The sequence below is a fragment of the Pelodiscus sinensis genome, chromosome 25, assembly GCF_049634645.1.
Source record: "Pelodiscus sinensis isolate JC-2024 chromosome 25, ASM4963464v1, whole genome shotgun sequence".
In the NCBI taxonomy this organism is placed as follows: Eukaryota; Metazoa; Chordata; order Testudines; family Trionychidae; genus Pelodiscus; species Pelodiscus sinensis.
In genome coordinates, this window is record NC_134735.1 from 13,875,455 (window position 1) to 13,897,973 (window position 22,519).

Below are 22,519 nucleotides of genomic sequence, written 5' to 3' on the forward strand. Positions count from 1 at the left end.
CCTTCCAGGGGCTGCAGAAGATCTAGCTGGCCCATCCTTTCCCACCGCCGGTGCTGCACTGTCCTCCATTGTCATCATGATGGCAAACCCCAAAGGGAGGCAGCCTCTGATCTGAGCAGCCCTCGATGTCCAGTCTCTGGCTGGGCCCTTAAGGTGGTCAGGTTGGATGTTCAGTTTGTGGCCATCTTGTCCCACTCCCAAAGCTCTTGGCTATCAACTTCTAGAGGGAACTTCGGTGGTGAATCCGCTTTGCAATTCATTGGGCTTAATAAAACCCACTGTCCTCCATGCAGCGTGCCCCAGTGACATGATAGCCATGGAGCGTCAGCGCGTCACCTTTCAAGGCAGGGCCTCCAGCTGGAGAGGGGGGTGCTGGGAGGGGAGGCAAGCCAGGCGCAGGTGAGAGAGGGTGGGAGGGAAGCTTTACGATCCACCGGTCGATCTAGCCCACCAGCTGCAGGTAGCCACTCTCCTGAGGGCCAGATCGCTCCTTACAGCTCAGTGCCAATAATTGTGGACGGGGGCAACTCCAAGAATTTGGTCAGTGGTCGAGGGCCACTCTCTTCCAGGATATTAATGGAGGAGGTGTGGGGTCTGGCATGGAGAGTGGGTGCAGAATGGAACTCGAGGTCGGGGATTGGGGTGCAAGAGGGCATGTGGGGTCTCAGAGGGCATTTGGGTGCAGGAGGAGGATGTCGTGACCTGGGGCAGGGTATTGAGGTCTGGGAGGGGGTGCAGTCTGGGTATGGGTGCCGGAGAGGATGCTGACCTGGAGAAGGAGTGTAGGAAAGGGTGCACAGCCTGGAAGGGAGTTGTAACCTGGGGCGGGGTGCAGGAATTTGGGTTGTGACCTGGGGCAGGGGATGGGGGTGCAGGGTCTGGGAGGGGGTGTGGGTGCAGGAGTGGGATGCAGAGGGTTTGGGTTATGTGGGGCAGGAGGGTGGCAGAAGGAGCTGGAGTACCAGGTGCAGGCTCTGGCCAGGAGGTGCTTACCTAGGCGGCTCCTGGCCAGCGCCCAGACAGTCCATCAGGCAGGCTCCCTGCCTGCCCGGACCCCTGCACGCTGCTCAAAGCAGTGACCTGTGGGGTCCTAGGCTGGGGGAGGGGTTTCATGCTCTACCCCCACCCCCAGCACAATCTCCTGCCCAAGGCTCCTGCTGGGCGGCAGGCCGGATCCAGTGGCTTGGTGAGCCGGATCTGGCCCACAAGTCGTATTTTGCCTGCCCCTAGCCTAGCAGCTCTGAAGAGCTCAACCCTCAGGAGCAATGGGAGTTGTGCTGTCCAGGCTTCCTCTGAACACCTGGCTCCATGCGATGAAAACCAGACCAGAGAGCCCCTCGAATAACCCTGCCTCCGGCCCGCCAGTCTTTCGTAGCCTGCTACCCAGCATGCTCCGGATCTTAAAGTTGTCATGGCCACAGCTGCTGCCACTCCTAAAAGCTGCCTCCTTTTTCTGTTCTCAGCCCAGCCCTGGCTCTGGGGCTCTGAGCCACCGTGATCCGAGGGGCTCCGGAACGTTACACAAGAAGCAACAGGTGACGCTAGAGTCCTTGTGGGGGGGCCTGTAGGTTCCAGTCAGAGCGTTGCTGCCATGTTCCTTTCCCTTCCTAAGAACAACAGTCAAGCCCATTTCCCCTTGGCGGGAAGGGACTGGGATGAGGAAGCCGGGGGGGAGGCAACAGCCCTTGCTTGACTCCTAAGCGAAGTTTCTGGGCTGAGGGAGGATTAGCAGGAACAGCAGCTTGTCTGCCAGGCAACTGTAAGCACAGGAAACGGTTTATTTAGAATTGGTCCACGCTTGCTGCTCCGGACATTCATCCTGGAGTGTGCAAGAGACATGTGACCCCCACCCATGCACGTGCGTGCACGCACACACTCTCTTGCTCTCTCTCCCTCTCCCTCCTACCTAGCCACACACGTAGACTCCCCCAGAAGGGTCAGAGTTAGTTACAAAGAATGCAAACATGCTGTCCTGATGGGGAAATCCAGAGCAAGGGCCAAAGCCTGCAGTTCTGCCACTCGGCCTCAGGGAAGCGAGTGAACGGCACAACTGAACCCTGAGTTATTTGGCTCCCGGGGCTGGCGCTTCCATTGCAAGGCGATAGGCGCTTTGGCAAACTAGACAGAGGGGGAGGGCTCAGAAGGACCTGAGAGTATTTCTTAAACTTTTTAAGACCGAGGAACACCAAACAATAATTTTTTTTGTATGAAGATTTTTTTTGTTAAGCAAAAAAAAAAAAAAAGGTTGGGGGAAGGGTTGGGAGAAAGTTATTGAGCAAAAAAAAAAAGTTTGCCTGCCCCTTTAAGTGTGGCCATTTTGAATTTTATTGTTCTCCATGGCACACCTCTGACAGCTTCGTGCTGCGGAACACCGTTTAAGAAACACTGTCCTAAAGCGTTAGCTGTAACTCCTGGCCCCACTGCATGGAAGGAAGCTATACCACAGACATGCACAGGGCTGGTTTTTAAAGGGGCTAAGCCAGGGACTCATCACCCAAAGCTTGAACAGCCATTACTTGAACTGAGGGATTAGCTTCTGCCTAACTACCAGCAGTAGCAGGCTCTTCTCCTACATGTGTACCAGCCACTAGAGGGGGACACCATGCAGGTAGCCAGAATGCCATGTTAATACCAGTGAACTCCCATTGAGTTGTGCAGGAGCTGGCACAATTTTGGGTCCTAGTTCATGCATTTTGAGATTCTCCATCCCAGCACAGAATCCTAGAACTGGAAGGGACCTTGAACAGTCATCAAGTCCAGGACACTCATGGCAGGACTAAGTATTATCTAGACCATCCCTGACAGGCGTTTGTCTGAGCTGCTCTTAAAAAACTGCAATGATGGAGATTCTATAACCTCCCTAGGCAATTTATTCCTGTGCTTAACCACCCCGACAGGCAGGAAGTTTTTCTTAATGCCCAAACCTCCCTGACTGCCGTTTGAGTCCATTGCTTCTTGCCCAATCATCAGAAGTCCAGAAAACAATTTTTCTTCCTCTTCTTTATAGGAACCTTTTCTGTACTTGGAAGCTGCTATCGTGTCCCCTCTCCGTCTTCTCTTCTCCAGACCGAACGGACCCAGTTAGTTCAATTGTCCCTCACATCTCTCATTTTCCAGCCCTTGAATCATGTTTGTTGCTCTTCTCTGGAGCAGCCCAGGCACTCGCTGTGAAGGGTGGAGGGTTAAACTCAGCAGTCTGCTCCCTTCCTCTGCCTGCGCAGCTGGGAAGGCCCCTTGCGGCTCAGCAGGTTGGGAAGCCCGGTTCATTGGAAGTGGGAGAGGGGCCAAGCACAGGACGAGCTCAGTGTTGGGGTTGGAAGAGGGGCTTCCTTCCAGCCCCACGCTAGCTTGGGGAAATGGTTGAGCAGGATGAGGATGTGGGATTCACTGGCCCTGACTCAGCCGTCACTTCTGGCCAGCGAGCGGCACTGCTTGGGGGTGAATCAGAGCAATCTGACTCCAGAGAGCCTGACTCCCAGCCCAACTGCGACTGCTGCACCATTGCAGCTGGGAGCAGGGGTCAAGGCAGGGGGGTACCTGTGGCTGGCAGTCCTCAGGGTCTGGGAGAGACTCAGAGGCCAGGAGCAGCCTTCAGGCCACTCTGATTTATGCTGCAGTTTGCCTTCCGGAGCTGAGGGGTGCAAGGAAGGCTGAAAGCTCTGCTGTCCCCTGTCCATTGCTGGGCTTGTGTTCAGTGCAGCTTGGCTGGACTGGATGTTGCAGCCTCTTGCTTTGAGGCCTTGCAGCCTTGTGACTAGTCTGAGCCATGATCTTTGGAGTCAGATTCAAACTCCCCCAAATCTTGAAGGGCATTTGAAGAGGGGGGGGATTGGGCAAAGGCGGATGTACATTGAGTATAATTTGAGCTGGACTGTGCCCTTTGACATTCAGAGATTACAGGAGACGTTCCTGGGATCTGTTCCCAGCTCTGCCACTGACTTATTTGGGGCAAGTCCCTGTGCTGCTCCCTGCCTCAGTTTCCCCAGATGCATAACTGGGAAGATATTAACTTTTCTCCCAGGAGAGTTGTAACTACAGTGATGGGCCCCAATAGAGAGACACTTTAAGCGACACAACTCGCTGATAGATTAGTGTTGGCAGCGTGTTTGTGATCCTGCCGGATGCGTAGAACTGCAGTGCTAAGTGTTTCTGTTCTTCCATGTCACAAACCCCAATCTAGTCACTGGAGGCCTCCGTGCCCCCACTCAGCACACACAGGGCTTGGTGCTGGCTTTGTGCAGGGTTAAACTTCCTGGGTCTGATTTACTGGCCCATGGGCATGACCTTGCTGGTTGCTTGTTGCAGAAGAACGGAATGTAACGTCGGCGAGAGCAGGGTGTTTAACTTACTCTGCGGCTCTGATTGCCTGGAGCGAGCAGCCCTGCGCATTGGGGCAGCTTGGATTTTTTAGCCTGGAACGGCACATACCAGACACGTCAGTAACGCCAGAACATCTGGTACAGAATGTGCCATATGCTGCCATCTGGCTGCAATGTGGGGCAAGCCAAACGGAAGAGAGCGCAATCCTCTGGGGCCAAGACCCCACCGCCCCTCCATGCACAGGGAGCCAGACCCAGGGTTTTCCAAACACAGCTAGAGCCTCCTCTCCTCTCTCGCCTTGGGACACAAGGTTTTAATGATGCACAGTCTAAATGTGGGGTGACTCATCTGAAGCGTGGGAGAACAAGACAGGCGGGGGGAGGTTCGGGTTCATTTCTGTCCCACCCACGGGATTTTAATTCGAATGCCTTGCAAGTGTCCATGGGGAGCTAGGCATTGATCTCCTCTACCCAGGAAACTTAGCCCTGCTGAGGTTTATGCAGCCCAAAACAGGAGGGGCCAACTCCATCCCAGGTGCAAATTCATTGGGTCTGATTGACTTGTATCTAGGCTCTCCCTGATATCAATTTTTTCCCCCCTTTTCAGTCCAAGCCTGGTTTTCAGAGATGCTGAGGGCCTGCAGCCACCCTCCCCCCCCCCCCCCCCCCGTTGATTTCACAGCTGATTCTGGGGGCTTACCACTTCTGCAGGTCAGGTTTATGCTCTGGCACCATCCGCCGCACCTAAAGGGCAAGAGCATGTCTATGAAGAGCAGAGCTCTGCTGACTTCAGTGGGGAGAAGCCCAGAACAGGCCCGAGGGTGCTTACACTGGCTCATTACATCTCCACCTCGGGCATCCCTAAGGTTTGCACCCCACCCCCAGGCATCATGTCCAGTCCCCCCTCCTAGACAGGGCTGTTCCCTGCAGCTCGTTGGCTGAGGCGCGGTCCTGAGGTGGAAGTGACTCAAGCAATGACGGAGCTTGATCCTGCCTTGAGGGCGGGGGGCTGGACTCGATGACCTCTCGAGGTCCCTTCCAGTCCTATTATTCTATGATTCTATGATTCTATGACCTGCTACCCCATAAGAGCCTGTTCCACACTCTAGCAGCTCACACCCTTAGGACAGTATTCTCGCCAGCAAGTTAAGGAAGTATGGGTTGGATAAATGGACTGGAGGGTGGACAGAAAGCTGCGTAGATTGTCGGGCCCAATGGGCAGTGATCAATGGCTCAATGTCAGGTTGGCGATTGGTTTCTAGCGGAGCGCCCCCAAGGATCGGTTCTAGGGCTGGTTTTGTTCAACATCTATTAATGATCTTGATGAGGGGATGGGGATTGTACCCTCAGCAAGTTCACAGGGGGCACTAAGCTAGGGGAGAGGTAGATACGTTGTAGGGCAGGGATAGGGTCCAGCGTGACCCAGACATATTGGAGGTTTGGGCTAAAAGAAATCTGATGAGATTCAACAAGCATTTGGGACGGAAGACTCCCAAGCATTGTTACAGGCTGGGGACTGACTGGCTAAGCGGCAGTTCTGTAGAAAAAGACCTGGGGATTACAGTAGATGAGAAGCTAGATATGAGTCAACAGTGTGCCCTTGTAGCCAAGAAGGCTAATGGCATATTGGGGTGCAGTAGGAGGAGCATCTAGATAAGTGATTATTCCCCTTTATTTGGCACTGGTGAGGCCACATCTGGGCTATGTCTACAGTGCAGGCTTCTTGCACTGGAACAGTTGTTCTTCGCAAAAACTTGCAGAGCGTCCACACTACAAGCCTGGTTTTGTGCAGGAAAGTTTCAGTAGATCGTCAGAAGAGAGGGATTTTTGTGCAAGAGTTATTCCACTCCCCATGAGGAATAAGCCCTCTTGTGCAAGAGCTCTTGCACAAAAAGGCATGTGTGGAGGGGAGCCATCAGAGCTTTCTTGCACAAGAGAGCGTCCACACTGCCATGGACACACTTACGCAAGAACTTTTGCTCAAAAACTCTTGTACACAAAGTTCTTGCGCAAGAAGCCTGCAGTGTAGACATAGCCCTGAAGTGTTGCATCCAGTTCTGGGGCCCCCACTACAGAAAGGATGTGGACGCATTGGAGAAAGTCCAGTGGAGGGCAACCAAAATGATTAGGGGCTGGAGCACTTGATTTACGAGGAGAGGCTGAGGGATTTGGGCTTATTTAGTCTGCAGAAGAGAAGAGTGGGGGGGGATTTGATAGCTACCTGAAGGGGGGTTCCAAAAAGGATGGAGAGAGGCTGCTATCAAATCCCCCCTCACTTTTCTCTTCTGCAGACTAAATAAGCCCAAATCCCTCAGCCTCTCCTCGTAAATCAAGTGCTCCAGCCCCTAATCATTTTGGTGGCAGATGGCAGAACGAGCAGCTCAAGTTACAGTGGGGGAGGTCTAGATTGGATATTAGCAAAAGCTATTTCCCTAGGATGGGGGTGAGGCACTGAAATGGGGTCCCTAGAGAGAAGGTGGAATCTCCATCCCTAGAGGTTTTCAAGTCCTTGCTTGACAAAGCCCTGGCTGGAATGATTAAGTTGGGATTGGTCCTGCTTTGGGCAGGGAGTTGGACTCAACGACCTTCTGAGATCTCTTCCAGCCTTAGGAATCTATGTCTATGACACTTTTCTCCATAGGCAGCCCTAGGTTTTCCCTCCTTCCCCAGCTGCATCCCTGTCGTATCCTGCATTCTGCAGCAGGGCTACTATCCACAGTGTGTGGTTCATTCCCTTGCTCGCGCTCTTCCTTGGGGGTGAATCATGCCTGCTGTGGAGGCCTTTGTTTGGGCAGGGACCGGTGAGATGGTTCTATCTCCATGCTGCTCTGTGTGTTAGTGGAGGCAGGCTGCAGAAGCCCATGTGGACTTGGAGCGAGAGGTGTATGAATGCCCTTAGTCTCAGACTGGTCTCCTGCCTGGATGAGCTTGAGGGTGGAAAGTCCCATTGTTCCTGGGCAGCTGAGCTGTTGACCCACAATTCCCATCCCCTCTGCTGGACATGCTGGGCCTGGGCCCCAGGAAGACAGGGACTGAGACCTTCGCTTTGGTATTCAACAGGGGCCAGTGCAGAGAGCGGAGTGCTCACAGCAGCCCGTGCTGCACAGGAGAGGTACTGCAGAGTCTGCTTGGTGGAATTTCCCCAGGGTGGATGGCCACATGCCCGACTGCATTGCATTGAAGGCCTGTCTCATCCAGCAAGGTGGGCTGGAGTCTGCTAGCCAGCCAGAGGCGCCGGAAAGCATTGCTCATGGATGCTGTTAGGCGAGGACGTAGCATTGGCAAGGAATCCAGCAGCTCTTCTGGACTACGGCTTGAACCAACCAACACTGGGACTGTCCCTTGCTCACTAAAATCCCCGTGGCCTGCTCTAAATGCTTATAACCAGCTACCATAGCTAAAGACAACTGGAACTGTGCTAGTACAGTGAATCCACACACACCACACAGGGTGGCAGCAGGGACGGAGCCTGCCAGGCGATACAGGAGTGACAGGGCCAGGAGCTGCGAGCCCTTTAAATAGAAGCAATTTAAAGGGCGCATGGCTCTCAGCCCCACTGCATTACCTGGCTGTGGCAGCCACCTGGAGTTTCTGTGGCTATTTAAAAGACTCGTGGCTCCGGCCCCTGGTGGGGTAGCACCACAACCAGGAGCCATTGAAATAGGATCCTGCTGCCTGAGTCGCCACCTGGAAATTTGGTGATACAGGCAGCAGGATATAAATAGAAAGTGTCCAGATGCAGTCCACAGGCTGGATCAAAGTGTTAAGTGGGCCAGATCTGGCCCACGGGCCGCATCTTGCCCTGTCCTGGATTAACAGGTAGCAGTAATAGGCTCTTATCTTCCTGTGTGTCCGTCAGCCACTAGCTGAGTAAGAGGAACCAATGGGTTCCACGTGGTTCTCTCTGCTCGTGAGAGTGCAGACACAGGTTCTTTCTAGCGTGGCTGGTTCTGCTCGCAACACTTAGGAGCTGCACTTTCATCTCTTGTGACACCTCTGCCCCGGAATACAGTGATGGAAGCAATAACTCAACAGGACTTGCTTGCTTTCCACCCAGCGATGGTTCCAACATCTGAGTGCTGTTGCCATTGAAACACGGTGCACCTGGCAGCTTTCTGCAGGAAACTGGAGCCTGTGGGAGAGAGTCAGGCAGGAAGAGGGGGCGTTGAAATCCATTGATAAGGGAACGGTTGGCTGGCGGGGGCGGGTCTGGGCTCAGGAACTGGAGCTCTCCGGACTGCTGGAGAAGAGAAGCTGTTGGCAATATTAGTGCTTGGACCATTTGTCTCTGTGGGTGAGGGGGTCTCTGCAGGGTGACCCTCACAGAAATCGGCCTGGGAAGTGGGTCCCTTTTTTTTGCTTCTCTGCGACACATAAACCAGGCCTGGAAGATTTTCAGGGGTTGATTTCCTCCCCTGGGACACTGGCCAACAGGTGGCTCCCTCTGCTGTGTCAGCAACGCTTATCAGTGCTATTGTGACCTCTGGCTTTCGTTTAATGGTTCACGCTGGCGCTTTACAGCGCTGGAACTTGCTGTGCTCGGGGAGGGGGGTGTTTTCACACCCCTGCGCCAGACAGAGCGCCATTCCATGCCACTGTAGACTCAGCCTAACATAGCGCTGGGATAGAAATAAGCACGTTTGCCAATCCCCATTAGTAGCTGAACTGCAGTCTCTTGAAAGGGGCAGTAATACCCTCTGGGAGTGTTGCAGGAAGGAGCTGGGGGCCGTGGAGAGGCGTCTCTGGGGAATTTGAGCACACTGGAAGGCAGGGCATAGACTGGCAGTCTCAAGACGTTTGCTGGAGAGGAAGACAGGCTGGCAGGGCAGGGAGGCAACACAGACCAGTCTCCAGCAAAGCTCGCTCTTGCTGAGGCAGAGATGGGAGACGGTGGCTTAAAGTTCTGGGTGTCATGAACAGCCCGTTACCTCCACCCCCGTCTCTCCTCCCCTTGGCTTGTTGTATTCTGGTCTCGTCTGCCCTTTGAGATGCTGTAAGAATTCGTAAGGTGACAACATCACAGGAGCCAAGAGAGAGGAGGAGTTATTTGGGGGGATGATTTTTAGCCAGATTGTTTAACATTTTGGGCCCGATTCTCACCTGATGTAAAAATAATAGAACTCTGATTTCAGTGGGGCCACCTTCATTTGCACCGTCATTTGTTTGCTTTGGTTACTACTCATTTAACTCAACTACCTAATGAACACTCTGGAGCAAGGAACCCTTTGTTAAAGACCACGGCCATTGGATGTAAGATTCACAGTCTCACCATAAGCAGACCAAAAGGTCCTTCAGCGCAATCAGATCTGACACAAGCTCATCTTTTAAAAAAAAAATAAAATCCTTCCAAAGTTACCTTGGAATGAGCAGCTCCTTTGAGGTCAGGGCTGAGGCTTATAGGGAAGTGCCTGGAATAGAACCCAGGAGTCCTGACTCAATCCCCTGCTGCCCGCTTGGGCTCAGTGCTCCAAAGGTCAAGGCCTGGAACTAGCACCCTGGTATCTGAGAGGTGTGAGTCCCCTGCTGAAGGGCCCTCTGTTCATTTGAGTGCTGCCAAGGTTTGTTTAAGTGCCTGGGCGGCATGTCGCAGGGAATTCCTCCAATAGTTCCTGGAACAGTTCACAAGTGGCTCTTGAGCAGCGCATGCTGGGTTGTTCCCAGGATATTGGAGAGAAAAGGCGGGTGAGCTTTCATCGGACCAGGCGCTGTTGGTGAGAGAGCCCAGCTTTTGCGCTTACACAGAGCTCTTCTTAAACAGAGCGAGCAAGGGAGAGGGGACAGATACAACAGGAAGTGACCAACCAAACTACAGAGAGTGAGTCAAGTGCCTTGGTCTAAGCTTGTCCTGCTCCCCTGGGCTTCAGCCTTTCATCAGCAGCGGAGATATGTGAATGTGGTTAAAAATGATCTCGCCCCAGAAAACTTATCGCCAGTTATGCACGCTGTGAAGATAACCACCCTTTGCATTCCACTAGAGTCTCCAAGCACTTTCTAAACAGGAACTAAGCCATGTCCACCACTGAAGAGGGTCAACATTAATCTCCTTCTTTTATGGATGGAGAAACTGAGGCATGGAGCAGTACCGTGACTTATACAAGGTCACTGTCCACTGTAATGCATTTGACCCAGAACAGATCCTGATCTGAACAGCTTGGGTGCACCTCTCTGTGTAAGCCGGGATCACCTTTCCTGGATCTTTATTCAGCATCAGGTAGTTCTGCCTGGCTACGTCTAGACTGGCATGATTTTCCGGAAATGCTTTTAACGGAAAAGTTTTCCGTTAAAAGCATTTGTGGAAAAGAGCGTCTAGATTGGCACGGACGCTTTTCTGCAAAAGCACTTTTTGTGGAAAAGCGTCCGTGCCAATCTAGACGCACTTTTCTGCAAAAAAGCCCCAATCGCCATTTTCGCCATCGGGGCTTTTTTGCGGAAAACAAATCTGAGCTGTCTACACTGGCCCTTTTGCGCAAAAGAACTTTTGCCTGAACGGGAGCAGCATAGTATTTCCGCAAGAAGCACTGATTTCTTACAGTAGGAAGTCAGTGCTTTTGCGGAAATTCAAGCGGCCAGTGTAGACAGCTGGCAAGTTTTTCCGGAAAAGCGACTGATTTTCTGGAAAAACTGGCCAGTGAAGACACAGCCCCTGAGTCTCACCAATCTCCTGTTTAGAGCCAAACATCTCATTTTTGGGCCCTTCCCCCGCATGAGAAGCGACTGCCAGCGTTATCGTCCTCTTTCACCATGCACATATCCTCTCAGGTCACCTCAGCTTCGTCAAGGACCAGACCGGCCGGAGGACCAGGTCCCCAACTAGTATCTGCTCTGCTGAAGGCAGTGGAGCTGGGCCAACTCACGCCAGCTGTGGCTCTGACCCTTGCTATTTAAGCAGGCTCCATGGTTAGTCTTTGGAAGGTGTTTTTAGCAATACAAGAGAATTCAGGGATTTAAAATGCAAGGGACGGGTTTTGGGCCCCTTCTTTGCATCAGTCCAGCAGCATAAAGGGGATTTAAAGCAACACCCGATCGCCATAGGAACCTGCAGCTGGTGCAGAGATTGCTTTGGTGTCTTGGTGTTGTCTGTGTCACAGGTTGTTGGGACCAGGCAGGGGATATTCGAGGGGTGGGGCCAGAGTCTGATGTGCTCTGAGTCCTGGCCAGTGACTCGTTTCTCTACCAGTGAGACTGCTGCTTGGCCCCCACCAGCCTCCAGGATCAGGGAGGAAGCTGGAAACGTGGCAGAAAGCTGCCCATGTTCTCCTCCCCGCTCACTGCAAAACACCTGGCTGCTTTAGCCAGTCTCAGCAGCTGGCCCTGAGACTTTTATCAAGGCATTGTCACTTTAAATTCCGGGTGCGTGTCGGCATGCTGAAGGCTTTTGCAAGGACGCAAGTCCAGCAGGCAGAATGGGAGTGCAGCATGAGATACGGCCACAGAGGGCTTCCATCCTGTGTGCGTGTGGGCAGGACGGCGGCAGAAAGGCAGCGTTTACGCAAACCGGCCCTAGAATGCAACTGATTTTGCTCTCTTCTTGCGTGGCAGCCCGTCAGGAGCCAGCCACGGAAATAAACAGAGGGAGTAAAGGCTGCGTGAGGGCAGAGTCAGGCCCAGGGACCTCCCCAGAGCTACTCCCACCTGGGGTCTGGGAGAGGAGACCCAGGCCCTGCCACTGTGGTGGGCGCTCCACAAATACAGGGCTGGGGCAGTCAGGGGCGTGACATTCTCCACCCGTGGCCCATGCCCCAGAACGTCCTCTATCCTGCCCTGCCCACCTTCAAGAGACCACCCCTGGAGGCCAGAGGGAGTCCGTGGACCACGGCACGCTGCTAGTCCTGGGGCTCCATGCAGTTCTCGACAGCGCCCAGATATCACAGTGCCGGGTGGTACATGATCCTGGACAGAGTAGAGCAGAAGGGCCCATCCAGCCCTGAGACCAAAAGGGGTCCAGGGGAGAACAGAGACAATGGTTTGAGGATGTAGGAACCCACCCAGCTAGGGATCCAAGGGGCACAACGGGTTCTTCCCGGAGTCTGCCTGAGCAGTGCAATCGGCTGGTTATGCCGCCGTTTTAATCAGGGAGACGGCCTTGGCAAATTCACGGGGAGGAAATGGTTCGAGGCCTGGAGGTTTTATTTGCTGAATCTGGTTTGTGCAAAGAGGAAGGTGGGGGAGAGGGAGCTAAGCAGCCACCCCTTTAGTCTGGTCCCCATGCTCCAGGGCCAGCGGACGAATGAATAGCCACCAGCTGCGTTTGCATTTGTGCGGTGGACTTTCCTTCCAGGGAAGGGGAGCAGCTTCCACCGGGGCAGCCCAGCCGGTACGGGTGTCCATCCAGTGTGTGCAGCGAGCGATTCCGGCTGCATGATAAAAGCTGAGCGTGAGGGTCGCCTGTCTCCTGATCCCCAGACATGATGTAATTAAGAGGCTCTCATTAGAAGTTATTCTGGGAACCCTGTGGGAGTTTCATTGTCTTGCCGCTGCCTTGCATACCAGACGCCGAAGAAGCGCAGCTATTTTCCTGGCTCTGGGGGCGAGCAGGCACCAAGCTGCTTTGGCGAGATATCTTGCAATCTGGTTAGCTGGGCTGGGGGCTGGCCTGATTCAGCATGCACAATGAAGAGATCCCCCACGGATGCAGAATTCAGTGGCACCCACCTCACAGCTCAGGATGGGGAGGCTCCAGAGAGGTCAGAAGCAAAATGAGTTTGGTGTTTCAGCTCAGGACAGACCAGGCAGACTCCAGTTCTGCTGAAACAGCCACTTGCAGCGTCGATCCACTCTTGCCCCCCAGATTCAAATCATGCCCAGTGTACGGCTTCAGCCTTAAAAAAGAGATAAGGCCGGATCTTCAGCAGACGTCAGTCGGTCTCGTTTCTCTGATGTCAAAACAACTACACTGATTTACATGAGGTCAGGGTTGGGCTCTAACTTCCCACCCCATGGTGGCGAAGGAAGCTTTCCAGGGAAAGCCTTAGCCAAGCATTGTCTACACCAGTGGTTCTCAAACTTGTATGCGGAGCCCCAGTGGTCCACTGATTGTTTGTGTTGTACCTATTGATGTTTCCAGTCTGGGTACGTCTAGACTACATGCCTCTGTCACCACAGGCATGTAGATTAGGCTACCAGGCATAGGAAAATGAAGCGGCGATTTAAATAATCGCCGCTTCATTTAAATTTACAAGGCTGCCATGCTGAGCCGTTTGTCAGCTCAGCGCGGTAGTCTGGACGCGCAGGTGTCGACATCAAAGGCATTTGTCGACCATCCAGGTAAACCTCATCCCAGGAGGCATACCTGGGTGGTCGACAAATGCCTTTGATGTCGACACCTGGCGACAGAGGCATGTAGTCTAGACGTACCCTTAGTTAACCTCGCAGAGCCCCTGGAGATGTCTTGCAGAGCACAGTTTGAGAAACACTGGTCTATACTAATGGCTGCCGTTGATCCACTTTAGCTATGCAAATAGCGTAGCTAAAGTCAACATACTTGCCACGGTGTCTTGTGTGTGGTAAGGTCGGTGGGGGCTGCTCTTTTGTTGATGCCGGCGCAACTTGATGGAGTACCAGCATCGGGAGCATACTCGGAGATTGGTTTGTCGCATTTAAGAAGATGCAATAAATTGACCACCAACGGATCGATTGCTTGTCTCATAGTGTAGACAAGGCCTAAGGCAGCGGTTCTCAACCAGAGGTATGTGTACCCCGACACTGCGCAGAGGTCTCCCTGAGGTACATCAGCTCATCTAGCCATTTGCCTGGTTTTACAATAGGCTACATAAAAAGCATTAGAAGAGTCAGTACGAAGTAAAATTTCAAACAGACCACGGTTTGTTGTTATGTGCGCTAGCTAAATTAAAGCAACATGGCTACACCTAACCCCCGCTACAAATGCACCTTCATTTGGGGGGTAGGTGGTATATACTATATATAGTGTAGTACACTCTGACTCGCAAGGGAAGTATTTCTATTCCCGTTAATTTATGGTACAAAGGCGAGAGTCAGCCATTTCTCAGTCCCACTGCGCCGTGACGCTTTTGTATTTTTATGTCTGAATTTGTAAGTAAGTCAATTGTAAACAAGATGAAACTGAGGGTCTGCAAGACAAATCCAACTCCTGACAGGGGTACAGAAGTCTGGAAAGGCTGAGAGACACTGGCCTAAAGGACCACCTACCCCCACGTGAAGGTGCATTTGTAGCAGGGGTTAGGCGTAGCTAGCACACACAACAGCAAAGAAGATGCAATGGCACGGACCAAGCCTGGGCCAGCACCCAGTTCCCATGCGGGCTTATCATAGAGCACTAGAACTGGAAGGGACCTTGAGAGGCCATAAAGTCCAGTCCCCTGCCCTCATGGCAGGACCAAGCACCATCTAGATCCACAGTTTTATAGCAAACTAGCCACACTCAATCGGCCAAATAGCCACATTGTTCAAGCCCACAACTGGCCAAATAGCCACCTGTGGCTAGTGTGTTGGATGCCATGGAGCTAGATCATCCCTGACAGCTGGCTTGGTTGTCGTAGGGCAGCTAGTCCCCATTGCTGCCACATCTTCTCAGCTCTTGTTATCTGCTGTAGCTAGACTGAAGCTCACGCAGGGGTGCCTGCCAGCAGCGCCCCTCCGTATGTGACCTTGGACCCTGGGCCTGAAACAAGAGTTTGGCAAGAGGTGTAAGCTCCCTTGTCATCTCAGTGGGGCATGAGGTCATTTCTGCACTTAATTTTCAAACAACACAGGCCACAGCTTGGACTCTCCAGAGCCTGGACTGTCCTTCTCCATAGGACGTGTGCTCCCATCCTGGCCAGGCCCTGTCCCGGCACCCCATTTATGCGGAGCTGCATGAGCAATGGGCAGCATTGGGCTACTTAGATCTTTCTTACTGTGCACCTCCCCTGACCCTCTGCAGTTCATTTCCTCTGCCAGGGGCAGCCCAAACCCCAGCTTATCAGTTCCCATCCTAAACAGCTGTTAACCAGCGGCCATCTCCCACCTCAGAGGTGGCTGCATTTCAATGGTGTGCCACGTGATTCCTGGACCTACGCACGGTATAAAGCCTGCTGGGCAGTTACAGGAGGAGGGGTCCTGTGGCTATCGATGCTGTTATTGCTGTGGACTGGCAGGAAGGAACCTTCAGTTCTGACACATGCTGACAGCTGCCGCAGGGTCCCCCGGGTGGGGCAGGGAGAAGCCACACGGCGTGTGACTCACAGCACCCACCGCGGTCTAGGAAGTGATGCAGAAGGGCTCTAAAATGAGACATTGGGTCCGATCAAATCTGGCAGTTCCATTTTGTCTGGCATCCGGGGTCTGACAGTCGCCAGCACCAGCTGCTGCACAGAAAGGGGTCAGAGCTGTTCAGTCGCCCAGTGAAAGCGGCCTGAGGATGAAGTGGAGGCCGGGGAGGGAGGAGGAGCAGGGGGGGCCCATTAGGGGTGCATAGGGCACCCTGCAATGATCCGTCGCAGAGATGGTTCTGCCTGGTCCTTGCTCATTTCCCTGCTGCGTCAGCAGCCAACCCTTTGGAAGCAGACAGCGCTGCAGCGAGCGTCTGGCCATCTGGGCCAGCCCGTATTGCTCAGCAGTGACGCTGCAGCCTCCCACCCACGCGGAGTGTGAGCCAGCAGGTCCCCGCTGAGCTTGGGCCGAGGCCTGCAGGGGAGACGAGCTTCTGGACTGTGTCTTGGCTGAAATCAGCTTGTCTGCCTCTGTTCGGGGCTCAAACCTGCTAGTACAGAGAACAGGGCCCAGTTCGGCAGGGCCTTTGGGGAGATGCCCCGGGGTTTGGGAGCCCTTTGCAGGAACGCAGCCTCCGCTCTCTCATGCCGGTGACACCAGGTGGGAGCTGCAATGCCAGGATTCCTGCTGCTTCCGAACGTCTCTGAATCCCTCCCTCTCCTACGCTTCATCACCCCCTGGTGGTAGCACAGACACACTTTTCTCCCCACCCCCCAGCTGTCAAAAGTATCTCCTGTTCCTGCCACCTGGACCAGGACATTCCATTGTCTGATCCCTCCTGTGCCTTCCGCATCACCTGTCCAGCTCCCTTTCCTTCTGCATCCCTGTCCCCACCTCCTGTGGCCTGCCTTGCCCAAGGGCTGTTCTCTATGGGTACGTCTAGACTACAGGGTTTTGTCGACAGAAGTTTTGTCGACAGATACTGTTGACAAAGCTTCTGTCAACAAAGAGCGTCTAGACTACATCCAGTTCTGTCGACAAAGCAAGCCGCTTTGTCGACATAACAGTGTGGACGCAAAGGACAGTGTAGATGCAATAATACCTTCTATCGACAGAGCTCTGTCAACATAAGGCGTTATTCCTCATAGAATGAGGTTTACATACGTGGACAAAACTGCTGAGTTTTGTCGACATTACGTCGACATAACTCAAAGGCAGTGTGGACGCAGGTATAGTTTGTCAACAAAAGTCCACTTTTGTCGACAAAACCCCTGTAGTCTAGACACACCCTATGCCTTCCACTCCTCTGCATGGAGCAGCTTCCTCTCTGCTTGCACAGCTGTGGCTAGGTCTGATCGGGGCCCCGTTCTATCCCCCTGCCCCAAAGGCCAGACCACTGAGTGCAGGCTGGTGACACGGGTTTGGCTTGTGGATGGTGGGGAAGAGGAGGGGAGGCCAACACGCAAAGGATCATGGTCAGGATCAGAAGCTGCTAAGGAGCCCAGGGACTGTGGCTTGAAACGGGAGGCCCAGGGAGGTGCCCCCTCTCCACCTATCCGTTCCCATTGTCGGTAGATGCCATCGCCCCATGTTTTTGTGTCGGTCACTCAGGCCGCTTCTCCCCTGGCAGGTCCGTACTGCGGGAATTCAAACCCCACCTCCAAGGTTCTGGCGATGAACTCCAGTGCGGTGACCATCCAGTTCAACAGCACCACTCACCGCTCAGGGCGCGGCTTCCTGCTCTCCTATGCCACCAGCCAGCACCCAGGTACGGGACACCCTGCAGCCACACAGCGGGTGACAAGCCGGGGTGGGGAGAGACAAATGGCATAACCCAGATCCAGCCCCCTCGCCATGGGGGCAGAAGGCCCCCAGACAGCTGGCTCCCCCCCAGCACACTGCCAAGCCCAGCTCTGTGTAGCTGCTCCAGGCACAGCTGGGGTGGGTAGGCCAAGAGGATCCCTCCCTACAGCTAAGCTCTAGTCCTGAGCTGGATGGTCCGGGAGCAGGGCCTCAGAGCACTGCAGATGGTGCCGGCTCCCTATCCCCAGGGCATCTGTGCTGCTGGTACAGCCCTAGGTGGGCTGACAGCATGGACTGGCTCAGAAGCACCCACCCCCCCATTGTTTGGAATTGCCAGCGAACCTTCCTGTTATTTGCACAGCTCTCTCCAGACCGTCCATGCGGAGCCTGTGGCTGAGCTGTGCAAGCTGCTCCAGGCCTGCGCCCATTGGCCTTTCTGCCGTCATGAGTTCTGCATCCGCCACCCACGCTACAGATCAGTATTCCAAGGGGGTCGTTTAAAGAGCTTTGCAGAATTATTCTGGACTCCAGGTCACCTTCCACTCGCCCTGGCCGCTGTCTTAGATCCCATCCACTAGCCAGTGCAGGGTGCAGAGGGAGAGACTGTCTAGAAGAGACTTCTAAAACCAGCGTGCATTCACTCCTCCGGGCACAATAACGTGACACAAATTTAGGAACGTGATGCTTCGGGGCCTCCCAGGGCTAGACCGGAGCTCCAGACACCCAGCAGTCTCCCCTTCGGAATCCTTTCCAATAGTACAAAACTCCCAGTCCTGGCCAAAAACCTGGCTCAGGACGGCATCTCGCCCAGCCTGGGCCTTGGCAGGTCTAATTTGGAAGGGGAGGGGTGGAGAAAGGGGCAGGATTCCACATTTGGGAGAGGAGGAAACACGGCGGCCGTGGATGGATTTAAACTCCAGTTGAGATCTGTTCACTGCTCCGTGGTTTGGCAGGGGCTGGCTCAGAGGGCAGGCCAAGGAGCAGAAGTGCTAAATGCATGGATGCCACCGGACAAAGTGCCCCTGGGGAAGAGGGACTCACCCTGGCATGGCTGCTCCTACTGTAGCTGGCTGTCCCCTCCTGGCGCCCCAGCGGACAGTCACTCCAGCCCTGCAGCGATCGGCTTCGTATAGCTCGGTCCTCTGGCCAGGTCCCTTTTTGTGCCCTTCCCCTGCTTCCAGCGGGACAGACGGTCCCATAAGTGAAGTGGGTTTTGTCCAGGAAAGCTCATGATACTAAATGTACTTTTGTATTATTCTCTAAGGTGCCACAGAACTATAGGTTGGACCTCCTCGGTCTGGCCCCCTCGGAACCTGACTGGTCCTGGATGAGGGATTTCTCCAGACCAGGGGAGGTCATTTTAGGCCCTCTGCTGCTGCCCCCCACAGGCTTTCTGAGTCCCCCCCACAGCCCATCTGAGCCCTGCACCGGCTCCCTGCCCCGTCCCCTCACAGCCCACCTGAGTCGCACACACTGAGCTCCTTGCCCCCTTCCCTCACAGCCCAGCTCAGTCACACACCGGCTCCCTGCCCCCTCCCCTCACAGCCCAGCTCAGTCACACACCGGCTCCCTGCTCCCTCCCCGCACAGCCCAGCTGAGTCACACACCGGCTCCCTGCTCCCTCCCCTCACAGCCCACTTGAGTTGCATACCGCCTCCCTGCCCCCTCCCCTTTCAACCCTCTCAGTCCACATCATCAGATGTGCCAGCTGCTTCCAGGCAAATCCTGAACTCTATGTCTCCCAATGACATTTAGCCCCTGGAAGTGAAGATGCCAGTGCCATGCAACCAGGGAATGCCCACAGTCCACCAGCAGCCTATGGAATGCCCCTCTCTCCCACTAGAACCTTTGCTGCAACCTAGGAGCAAAGTTTTCACTAATCTTTTTCCATCTATGTGTGGAATAATTTTATGTGCACTGAGGTATGTGCACCACCAATAGAAACAAAACCTACCCATGGCCACTTTGCAGATCCCTTGGGAAGCATTTGAATGTCTCCTGAGCAGCTGCACAAGCAGCCTGTTTACAGGGAACTCTGCCTACGAGGCATGTGCAGAGCACAGCAGGCGGGATATGGTGACAAGGTTTGATCAGCTGTCATTTGGGGTGCTGGCATGAATCATGCCTCCTTTGTCACTTGTGAATAACGCAGCCATCCCAAAGTCAGGCTGGTGAATAATTTCTACCCTGACACACGTGGCTGTGTAGGTGCGTATGTGGTACATACCCCCCGCGTCCCTCCAGTGCTTGATTCTTATGTACACAAAAGCCCATACGCTCAATGGTGTCAGAATAAAGGGGCATCAACTGGGCACCGAGTGATGCAAAGGGGCCTTTGTACAAAGGCGATTCAGGGCTCTAAATTCTTACCCTTCACTTCAGGACAGCAGCATCAGCAGCTGGCATCTGACCCTGAGTGCTTGCACATCAGCGCTGGGTGTACGCCACAAACATCCATGAGTCACCTTCTCTTTCCCTCCAACCTCTGTGGCTTCTGGAGCAATCGTGAGAGTGGGTGGGTTGGGCTGGGCTGGGCTACCGGGAACCCACAAACATTGGATTGTGGTGTGTAATTTCCGTTAGAAGAGCCAAAGAATAACAGCTTTGGTCTCCCCGTGGCTTCTCTAGGGAATACGCCACCATTCCTTGCACTATTAGGCATGGTCACATTAGTGAGCTAGCAGTTTGGCTTCTAAACATTGCCCATGTCCCTGAGGAAGGCAGCGTCTGTTGCCAGTTAGACCAGGACCTGTGAGTAAGGACATCTCCCTTCTATCTCTAGCTCTGCCACAGATTAGCTGTGTAACTTTTGGTCAGTCACCAGTTTGGGCCTCAGTTGGACTAACAATACTAACCTGACTCACTAGAGAGACTATGAGGCTCGATCCATTTTCCATTTGAGGAAACTATATTGATGGGAGTTAAGGGCATAAGGACTTTGGAGGACTGGGGTCTGAGTGATCACAGACTGGCACGTGCAGAGCCCTTGTTGTGGGCCCTGCCCCCATGCGCTAGGTGCTGTACAAATATAGAACTAAATTGCTGCCTCAGAGAGCTGACAATCTGAGGAGCCTAGAGGGACCCAAGCTGAGACCAGTTTGAAGTCAATAGGGAATTAGAAGATGGCACTGATAAAGATGGGGGCTGTGTCTAGACTGGAAAGTTTTTCCGCAAAATCAGCTGCTTTTGCGGAAAAACTTGCCAGCTGTCTACACTGGCAGCTTGAATTTCCACAAGAACACTGACGATCTCATGTAAGATTGTCAGTGTTCTTGTGGAAATACTATGCTGCTCCCATTCGGGCAAAAGCCCTCTTGCGCAAATCATTTTCACAAGAGGGCCAGTGTAGACAGCATAGTACTGTTTTGCGCAAAAAAGCCCTGATGGCTAAAATGGCGATCGGGGCTTTTTTGCAGGAAAAGCGCATCTAGACTGGCACGGACGCTTTTCCGCAAAAAGTGCTTTTGCAGAAAAACGTCCGTGCCAATCTAGATGCTCTTTTCCTAAAATGCTTTTAACGGAAAACTTTTCCATTAAAAGCATTTCCGGAAAATCATGCCAGTCTAGACGTAGCCGGGGTAAAATGGCACTACCATGTGGGTATAACATGGCAGGATGCGGCACAGGTCACTGGGAGACCATGCTGAGCCGGAGGGATATATGGTGCCAGCCAGGGTTTTATTGATGTCACTCATCAGGCGGGTGTAAATCGGGAGTGACTCACTGCGCTCACTGGAATTGCATCAGTGTCAAGCCAGGGTCTCAGAAACAAACTGCAAAGCCATCTGCCTCTGGGTACAGAGATCAGTGAGGCCACTAGATTCTCTGTCTTTTAGATCTGATTTCCTGTTTGGATAAAGGGACCCATTATCACCAGGAACAAATCAGGTGAGTGATTTCTGTCGGGGGAGTCTATTATCTGAGAATGAGCCAAACCCATATGACGTAACTCCATAGACATTTGGAGAGCGTGTGACCATTTGCACTGATGTAATTGCATTGATGTGCCTACACAGATGCAAATTTCTGTACTCTAGATAGGCATTACAAAGGCAGATTCTTGGGGTCCTCTGCCCCCGATTCACTGACTAGCCTTGGGCAAGTCGCTTCCCTGGTTTGAGTTTGGGTAATATCTGCTCCCAGGGGGATTGTCCGGCTTTGTAATCACTAGTCACAAAGCACTGGGAGATTATCCCAGGAAAGGTGCCATTTGTGTCAGTTATTCATGGTTATTAGCCACCCACCTGTGGATTCACTGCACAGGCGAAGAATTTGTGGTCATTTAGCAGACAAATGTCACAAACTATTTCCTCCAGTTACTGGTTAGTGGAGATGCTCTGTCAAGTAACAGCTGCAAACAATCCTCCATCTGCTACTCTTCTGTGAGTGGTTCAGTGTGATTAGATATTCAGAGCCTAAACTTTTGATTGGATACCTGGGTCCCCTGCTGTTTCTGAGCCCAGCTGGAGGAGCGTAACTCGCAGAGTTAGGGTTCTGGTAGAAATACTCCTGGCCCATTCATGCTGGGGAACTCCATCATTAGAGTATTTGCAGGGACTGAACACAAAATCCCAGGACCAGATTAAGGGCCCATTGGCCTCGAATGGAATTTGATGGGAGATGGTTTGCAGGTTTGGCCCAGCTCTTTCCTGGACCATGGGATGCCACTTATGGGTTGGATCTGATGGCCTGATTTGAATTCCCATGTGCATCACACAATCCACCACCCATGCTATTCCGTGGGGAGGGCAAGAATGCTGGGCTGAGGAAACCGAGTGTCTCGGAGACTGGGTTGGACAAGCTTGCACTGCTCTGTTCTGAGGCTGGAGAGGGCTCCGGTTCCCTGGACTGTCGGTCCAACACCTTCTATCAAATCCGACTTTGCTAAATGCAGATAACCTGGGGGTGGGGGAAAGTAAATCCCCAAGCTCCAGGATCATCAGTGAACCCAGTTGTGCTGGAGATGAGCTGAGAGAGCAGAACCTCATTCAGGGCTCTTTGTCCGGTGTTTCAGCGTTTTCTGCCCAGCAGGCTGCAAGGGAGTCGTGGGTGACATCTGGGGAAACCTGAAGCAGGGCTACCGAGACGTGAGTACAGCATGAGTGCGCCTTGCAGAGACCAGCCCAGAGCAGCGGCTGGAGGGGCAGCAGGTCTGCGAGTCCCTTTCCCAACAGAGAGGGGCCATGTCACAGGGGCACCCAAGGGCCCAGTTGCCCCGATCTGTATCT

At 53.5% G+C, this 22,519-nt stretch overlaps 1 protein-coding gene across 2 annotated transcripts in view; it reads left to right on the forward strand.

Moving 5' to 3' along the window:
- The window catches only part of LOC102444094 (discoidin, CUB and LCCL domain-containing protein 1-like), a 73,944-nt gene that overhangs the window by 26,534 nt on the left and 24,891 nt on the right, over positions 1-22,519 (forward strand). The window contains exons 1-4 of one of the 2 annotated variants that reach the window (XM_075908960.1): positions 1,477-1,535; positions 17,119-17,256; positions 21,128-21,179; positions 22,306-22,378. In XM_075908960.1, coding sequence (XP_075765075.1) covers positions 17,163-17,256; positions 21,128-21,179; positions 22,306-22,378 — 219 coding nt within the window. In that variant the 5' untranslated portion in view covers positions 1,477-1,535; positions 17,119-17,162. Of the gene's footprint in view, positions 1-1,476; positions 1,536-17,118; positions 17,257-21,127; positions 21,180-22,305; positions 22,379-22,519 lie in introns of those variants that run through there. The other variant, XM_075908959.1, reaches the window with a different exon arrangement.